Genomic DNA, 8,534 nt, shown 5'->3' on the forward strand with positions numbered 1-8,534 from the left:
TTCATTTTCGGACTGGCAACCAGTAACCAGTGGTGTTCCACAGGGGTCGGTGCTGGGTCCCCAACTCTTTACAATCTATATTAACGATTTGGAGGAGGGGACCGAGTGCAACATATCAAAATTTGCAGATGATACAAAGATGGGAGGGAAAGTAGAGAGTGAGGAGGACATAAAAAACCTGCAAGGGGATATAGACAGGCTGGGTGAGTGGGCGGAGATTTGGCAGATGCAATATAATATTGGAAAATGTGAGGTTATGCACTTTGGCAGGAAAAATCAGAGAGCAAGTTATTTTCTTAATGGCGAGAGACTGGAAAGTACTGCAGTACAAAGGGATCTGGGGGTCCTAGTGCAAGAAAATCAAAAAGTTGGTATGCAGGTGCAGCAGGTGATCAAGAAAGCCAACGGAATGTTGGCTTTTATTGCTAGGGGGATAGAATATAAAAACAAGGAGGTATTGCTGCAGTTATATAAGGTATTGGTGAGACCGCACCTGGAATACTGCATACAGTTTTGGTGTCCATACTTAAGAAAAGACATACTTGCTCTCGAGGCAGTACAAAGAAGGTTCACTCGGTTAATCCCGGGGATGAGGGGGCGGACATATGAGGAGAGGTTGAGTAGATTGGGACTCTACTCATTGGAGTTCAGAAGAATGAGAGGCGATCTTATTGAAACATATAAGATTGTGAAGGGTCTTGATCGGGTGGATGCAGTAAGGATGTTCCCAAAGATGGGTGAAACTAGAACTAGGGGGCATAATCTTAGAATAAGGGGCTGCTCTTTCAAAACTGAGATGAGGAGAAACTTCTTCACTCAGAGGGTGGTAGGTCTGTGGAATTTGCTGCCCCAGGAAGCTGTGGAAGCTACATCATTAGATAAATTTAAAATAGAAATAGACAGTTTCCTAGAAGTAAAGGGAATTAGGGGTTATGGGGAGCGGGCAGGAAATTGGACATGAAGCTGAGTTCGGATCGGTCAATGCCCTGTGGGTGGCGGAGAGGGCCCAGGGGCTATGTGGCCGGGTCCTGCTCCGACTTCTTGTGTTCTTTAGATTTGTGGTTGGGATCAGATCAGCCATGATCTTATTGAATGGCGGAGCAGGCTCGAGGGGCCGATTGGCCTACTCCTGCTCCAATTTCTTATGTTCTTATGTTCTTATGATATGGCACAGAAGGAGGCCATTCAGCCCATCATGCCTGTGCCGGTTCTTTGAAAGAACCATCCAATTAGTCTCACTCCCCTGCTCTTTCCCCATAGCCCTGCAAATTTTTCCCCTTCAAGTATTTATCCAATTCCCTTTTGAAATTTATTATTCAATCTACTTCCATCCCCCTTTCAGGCAGCGCATTCCAGATCATAACAACTCACTGTGTAAAAATATTTTTCCTCTAGTTCTTTTGCCAATTACCATAAATCTGTGTCCTCTGGTTACCGACCCTTCTGCCACTGGAAACAGTTTCTCCTTATTCACTCTATCAAAACCCCTCATGATTTTGAACACCTCTATCAAATCTCCTCTTAACCTTCTCTGCCCTAAGGAGAACAACCCCAGCTTCTCCAGTCTCTCCACATAACTGAAGTCCCTCATCCCTGACACCATTCTGGTAAATCTCTTCCGCACCGTCTCTAAGTTCTGGTCACCAATAAAACAAAAGAGACATTCAAATGCTGGATACAATGCAGAGAAAAGCCACAAGTCTGATCCCTGATGTCTGGGGTCTGAGTTAACAAGGAAAGACTGGAGATACTTGGGATTTTCAGCCTGGAAATGGGGAGTATGAGAGGTGATCACATGGAGGGATATAAGATTGTTGAGGTTATAGAAAAAATTAACCCAAAATGCTACTTTTTATTAAACTGTGGGAATGGAACTAGGGGAGACAGGTTCAAACTAGTAAAAGGCAAATTTACAAATGATATCAGGAAATTCTTCTTCACACCAAGAGTGATCAATGTGTGGAATAAACTTCCAAATAGAGGAGCGGAGGTTGAAACCCTGAATTCATTTAAGAATCAATTGAATGTTACAATGGGGGGGTCCCCTCTGGATAGATGAAATAGGGTGGGCCAAATGGCTTTCCTCATTTTATGAACTTGAGTTGAGCTTCACTGACAGTGGACAAGGGCAATTTCAACAACAACAGCTTGCATTTATATAGTGCCTATAGCTTAGTAAAAATAAGGTGCTTCACAGGAGCGATTATCAAACAAAGTTTGACACCGATCCACATAAGGAGATATCAGGACAGGTGACCAAAAGCTTGGTCAAAAAGATAGGTTTTGAAGAGGGTCTTAAAGGAGGAGAGAGAGGTAGAGAGGCGGAGAGGTTTAGGGAGGGAATTCCAGAGCTTAGGGCCTAGGCAGCTGAAGGCACGGCCGCCAATGGTGGAGTGAAGGAAATTGAAGATGTGCAAGAGGCCAGTATTGGAGGAGCGCAGAGATCTCGGAGGGTTGTAGAGCTGGAGGAGGTTACAGAGATAGGGAGGGGCGAGGCCATGGAGGGATCTGAAAACAAGGATGAGAATTTTAAAATTGAGGCATTGCCGGACCAGGAGCTACTGTGGGTCAGCGAGCACTGAGGCAATTTGTGAATGGGACTTGCTGTGAGTTAGGATACAGGCAGCAGAATTTTGGATGAGCTGAAGTCTACGGAGGGAGGAAGGTGGAAGACAGGCCAGGAGAGTATTGAAATAAAAACTGAAAATGCTGGAAAAGCTCAGCAAGTCAGGCAGCATCTGTGGAAAAAGAAACAGAGTTAATGTTTCAGATCGAAGGCCTTTCGTCAGAACTTGAAGATGCCAAAGGGTTAAGTTTTTGAGCAAGTACAGAGCCAGGGAAAGAAGCGGGGGAGGGAGGGGAGGGAAGGAAAGAACAAAAGGGTAGGTCTATGATAGAGTAGAAGGCAAGAGTAATTAAATGACAAAAGGGATGACGGTGCAAGGCAAGGAGGGTGGAAATGGGACAGGTTAAGAAACAAAAGATCGGTCTTGAGTAGCTGTAAATGGCAGCAGCAGAGCCATTACCAGCACTAGCTGCCCGAAAAAATGGGAGCAGTGGTTCTGTTCTGAAGTTATTGAAATCAATGTCGAGTCCAGAAGGTTGTAAAATGCCTAACCGAAAGATAAGGTGCTGTTCCTCGAGCTCACATTGAGCTTCATTAGAACAGAGTAGGAGGCCGAGGACAGGGAGGTCAGACTGGGAGCGGGAAGGGGAATTAAAATGGCAAGCCACCAGCAAGTCAGGGTCACACTTGCAGACTGAGCAGAGGTGTTCAGCAAAGCGATCGCCCAATCTGCGTTTGGTCTCCCCAGTGTAGCGGAGACCACATCGTGAGCAGCGAATACGGTGTATTAAATTGAAAGAAGTACAAGTAAATCGCTGTTTCATCTGGAAGGAGTGTCTGAGGCCCTGGATGGGAGGAAGTGTAATCAAGGTAGCTGTGGGAATCAGTGGGCTTATAGTGGATATTGGTTGACAGCCTGTCCCCAGAAAAGGAGATAGAGAAGTCAAGGAAGGAAGGGAAGAGTCGGAGATGGACCATGTGAAGGAAAGGGAAGGGTGGAAATTGGAAGCAAAGTTGATGAAATTTTCCAGTTTGGGATGAGAGCAGGAAGCAGCACCAATACAGTCATCAATGTACCGGAAAAAGAGGTGAGGGAATAGGACTGGAGCAAGGAATGTTCCACGAATCCCACAAAAAAGCAGGCATAGCTGGGACCCACACGGGCTCCCATAGCGACACCTTTTATTTGGAGGAAGTGCGTGGAGTCAAAGGAGAAGTTGTTCAACGTAAGATCAAGTTCAGCCAGGCGGAGGAGGGTGGTGGTGGACGGCGACAGGTTGGGGCCTCCATTCAAGGAAGAAGCGTCTTGGTGAGGGATGTAGGTGTAGAGGGACTGGACGTCCATGGGTGAAAAGGAGACGATTAGGGCCGGGGAACTGGAAACTGTTAAAGTGGCGGAGGGGAGAAGAGTCGTGAGTGTAGGTCGGAAGAGACAGGACAAGGGGAGAAAAAAGATTCCAGCTAGGAGGAAATAAGTTCCGTGGAGCAAGGATGGGTTTCCCAGGGCAGTCCTCTTTGTGGGTCTTGGGAAGGAGGTAGAAGCGGGCAGTGCGGGGTTGGGGGACTATGAGGATTGAGGCCTTGGGGGGAAGATCTCCAGAGGAGATGAGGTCAGTGACGGTCTGGGAAACTATGGCTTGGTGTTTGGTGGTGGCGTCATGGTCCAGGGGGAGGTAGGAGGAGATGTCGGAGAGATGGCGTTCAGCCTCTGCAGAGGTCTGTTCGCCGCACAACAACAGCGCCGCCCCTGACAGCAGGTTTAACGGCAATGTCAGGGTTGGACCTGAGAGAACGGAGTATTGGAGTAGTTGGAGTCTGGGCGGGGGGGGGGGGGGGGTTGAGAAAGGCACGAACGAGGGTTTCAGCAGCAGATGAGCTGAGGCAGGGGCGGAGGCGGGCGATGTCACGGAGGTGGAAGTAGGCGGTCTTGGCGATGGAGCGGATGCGGGGTCGGAAGCTCATCTCGGGGTCAAATAGGACGCCGAGGTGGCGAACGGTCTGGTTCAGCCTCCGACGGTGACCAGGGAGAGGGATGGAGTCGGTGGCGAGGGGGACGGAGTTTGCGGAGAGGTGACCGGAGGCTGAGGGGCTGCCCCCGGAGACCGAGGGAGGCGAGAGGAATGGGCACAATCTGAGCTTGGGGGGGCGGGGGGTTCCATGGGGCTTGGTTTGGGTGTCTCTGATTGGCTAATTCTGTGTGCTTCTGATTGGATGACTCGTCCTAGGCGTTTGATTGGTTGGCTCTCCCTCTCTTTCTGTGATTGGATGGCTGTAGGTAATTCTGATTGGCTAACTCTGATTGGCTGACGCTCCTCGTCACCAGGTGACTCCGAGTCAGTGGCGCAGGGCGAGCGCTGATTGGCTGCCAGTTGCTATGCGCCTCCTCCAATCGCGGGGCGGCTTGTTGCTGCTGGAAGATGGCGGACCGACTAACGCAGCTCCAGGACGCGGTGAACTCGGTGAGTCCGAGCGGGCCCTTCCCCCGGGGGAACTGGAACCGCGGGCGGCGTAAGGCCCGTTCATTGTCCGGGCGGAGTGTTTGATGGAAGCGGCCCGAACGGCAGCGTTAGTGCCGGCCTCTGGGTGTAAACTTACAGCCGGGCTGTTCGGGCCTGGACCCCCCCTCCCCTTCCCCCCCCCCCCTCCCCCAGGGGGACTGGACACCTTCCCCCCCCCCCCCCCTCTCCCACCCCCCTCTCCCTCCCCCGGGGGGACTGGACACCTTCCCACCCCCTCCCCCGGGGGGACTGGACACCTTCCCACCCCCCTCCCCCTCCCCCGGGGGGACTGGACACCTTCCCTCCCCCGGGGGGACTGGACACCTTCCCTCCCCCCGGGGGGACTGGACACCTTCCCTCCCCCCGGGGGGACTGGACACCTTCCCTCCCCCCGGGGGGACTGGACACCTTCCCTCCCCCCGGGGGGACTGGACACCTTCCCTCCCCCCGGGGGGACTGGACACCTTCCCTCCCCCCGGGGGGACTGGACACCTTCCCTCCCCCCGGGGGGACTGGACACCTTCCCTCCCCCCGGGGGGACTGGACACCTTCCCTCCCCCCGGGGGGACTGGACACCTTCCTCCCCCCGGGGGGACTGGACACCTTCCCTCCCCCCGGGGGGACTGGACACCTTCCCTCCCCCCGGGGGGACTGGACACCTTCCCTCCCCCCGGGGGGACTGGACACCTTCCCTCCCCCCGGGGGGACTGGACACCTTCCCTCCCCCCGGGGGGACTGGACACCTTCCCTCCCCCCGGGGGGACTGGACACCTTCCCTCCCCCCGGGGGGACTGGACACCTTCCCTCCCCCCGGGGGGACTGGACACCTTCCCTCCCCCCGGGGGGACTGGACACCTTCCCTCCCCCCGGGGGGACTGGACACCTTCCCTCCCCCCGGGGGGACTGGACACCTTCCCTCCCCCGGGGGGACTGGACACCTTCCCTCCCCCCGGGGGGACTGGACACCTTCCCTCCCCCCGGGGGGACTGGACACCTTCCCTCCCCCCGGGGGGACTGGACACCTTCCCTCCCCCCGGGGGGACTGGACACCTTCCCTCCCCCCGGGGGACTGGACACCTTCCCTCCCCCCGGGGGGACTGGACACCTTCCCTCCCCCCGGGGGGACTGGACACCTTCCCTCCCCCCCGGGGGACTGGACACCTTCCCTCCCCCCGGGGGGACTGGACACCTTCCCTCCCCCCGGGGGGACTGGACACCTTCCCTCCCCCCGGGGGGACTGGACACCTTCCCTCCCCCCGGGGGGACTGGACACCTTCCCTCCCCCCGGGGGGACTGGACACCTTCCCTCCCCCCGGGGGGACTGGACACCTTCCCTCCCCCCGGGGGGACTGGACACCTTCCCTCCCCCCGGGGGGACTGGACACCTTCCCTCCCCCCGGGGGGACTGGACACCTTCCCTCCCCCCGGGGGGACTGGACACCTTCCCTCCCCCGGGGGGACTGGACACCTTCCCTCCCCCCGGGGGGACTGGACACCTTCCCTCCCCCCGGGGGGACTGGACACCTTCCCTCCCCCCGGGGGGACTGGACACCTTCCCTCCCCCCGGGGGGACTGGACACCTTCCCTCCCCCCGGGGGGACTGGACACCTTCCCTCCCCCCGGGGGGACTGGACACCTTCCCTCCCCCCGGGGGGACTGGACACCTTCCCTCCCCCCGGGGGGACTGGACACCTTCCCTCCCCCCGGGGGGACTGGACACCTTCCCTCCCCCCGGGGGGACTGGACACCTTCCCTCCCCCCGGGGGGACTGGACACCTTCCCTCCCCCCGGGGGGACTGGACACCTTCCCTCCCCCCGGGGGGACTGGACACCTTCCCTCCCCCCGGGGGGACTGGACACCTTCCCTCCCCCCGGGGGGACTGGACACCTTCCCTCCCCCCGGGGGGACTGGACACCTTCCCTCCCCCCGGGGGGACTGGACACCTTCCCTCCCCCCGGGGGGACTGGACACCTTCCCTCCCCCCGGGGGGACTGGACACCTTCCCTCCCCCCGGGGGGACTGGACACCTTCCCTCCCCCCGGGGGGACTGGACACCTTCCCTCCCCCCGGGGGGACTGGACACCTTCCTCCCCCCGGGGGACTGGACACCTTCCCTCCCCCCGGGGGGACTGGACACCTTCCCTCCCCCCGGGGGGACTGGACACCTTCCCTCCCCCCGGGGGGACTGGACACCTTCCCTCCCCCCGGGGGGACTGGACACCTTCCTCCCCCCCGGGGGGACTGGACACCTTCCCTCCCCCCGGGGGGACTGGACACCTTCCCTCCCCCCGGGGGGACTGGACACCTTCCCTCCCCCCGGGGGGACTGGACACCTTCCCTCCCCCCGGGGGGACTGGACACCTTCCCTCCCCCCGGGGGACTGGACACCTTCCCTCCCCCCGGGGGGACTGGACACCTTCCCTCCCCCGGGGGGACTGGACACCTTCCCTCCCCCCGGGGGGACTGGACACCTTCCCTCCCCCCGGGGGGACTGGACACCTTCCCTCCCCCCGGGGGGACTGGACACCTTCCCTCCCCCCGGGGGGACTGGACACCTTCCCTCCCCCCGGGGGGACTGGACACCTTCCCTCCCCCCGGGGGGACTGGACACCTTCCCTCCCCCCGGGGGACTGACACCTTCCCTCCCCCCGGGGGGACTGGACACCTTCCCTCCCGCCCCGGGGGGACCGGACACCTTCCCTCCCCCCCGGGGGGACCGGACACCTTCCCTCCCCCCGGGGGGACCGGACACCTCCCTCCCCCGGGGGGACCGGACACCCCTCTCCCCCCCCCCCCCCCTCCCCCGGGGGGACCGGACACCCTCTCCCCCCCCCCCCCCCCTCCCCCGGGGGGACCGGACACCCTCTCCCCCCCCCCCCCCCCCTCCCCCGGGGGGACCGGACACCCTCTTCCCCCCCCCCTCCCCCAGGGGGGACCGGACCCCCTTCTCTCCCCCCACCCCCAGGGGGGACCGGACCCCCTTCTCTCCCCCTCCCCCAGGGGGGACCGGACCCCCTTCTCTCCCCCTCCCCCAGGGGGGACCGGACCCCCTTCTCTCCCCCTCCCCCAGGGGGGACCGGACCCCCTTCTCTCCCCCTCCCCCAGGGGGGACCGGACCCCCTTCTCTCCCCCTCCCCCAGGGGGGACCGGACCCCCTTCTCTCCCCCTCCCCCAGGGGGGACCGGACCCCCTTCTCTCCCCCTCCCCCAGGGGGGACCGGACCCCCTTCTCTCCCCCTCCCCCCAGGGGGACCGACCCCCTTCTCTCCCCCTCCCCCAGGGGGGACCGGACCCCTTCTCTCCCCTCCCCAGGGGGGAGTGGACCCCCTTCTCTCCCCCTCCCCCAGGGGGGAGTGGACCCCCTTCTCTCCCCCCTCCCCCAGGGGGAGTGGACCCCCTTCCTCCCCCTCCCCAGGGGGAGTGGACCCCCTTCTCTCCTCTCCCCCCCCCCCCCCCCCCAGGGGGAACTA

The 8,534-nt window shown here is 59.9% G+C and overlaps 1 protein-coding gene across 1 annotated transcript in view; it reads left to right on the forward strand.

Annotated features, from left to right (window-relative positions):
* Positions 1 to 4,932: 4,932 nt before the first annotated feature.
* med21 (mediator complex subunit 21) overlaps positions 4,933 to 8,534 on the forward strand; it is a 32,750-nt gene continuing 29,148 nt past the window's right edge. The window contains exon 1 of the mRNA XM_067999224.1: positions 4,933 to 5,025. Coding sequence (XP_067855325.1) covers positions 4,984 to 5,025 — 42 coding nt within the window. The 5' untranslated portion in view covers positions 4,933 to 4,983. The remainder of the gene's footprint in view (positions 5,026 to 8,534) is intronic.

The sequence above is a fragment of the Heptranchias perlo genome, chromosome 18, assembly GCF_035084215.1.
Source record: "Heptranchias perlo isolate sHepPer1 chromosome 18, sHepPer1.hap1, whole genome shotgun sequence".
Lineage (NCBI taxonomy): Eukaryota > Metazoa > Chordata > Chondrichthyes > Hexanchiformes > Hexanchidae > Heptranchias > Heptranchias perlo.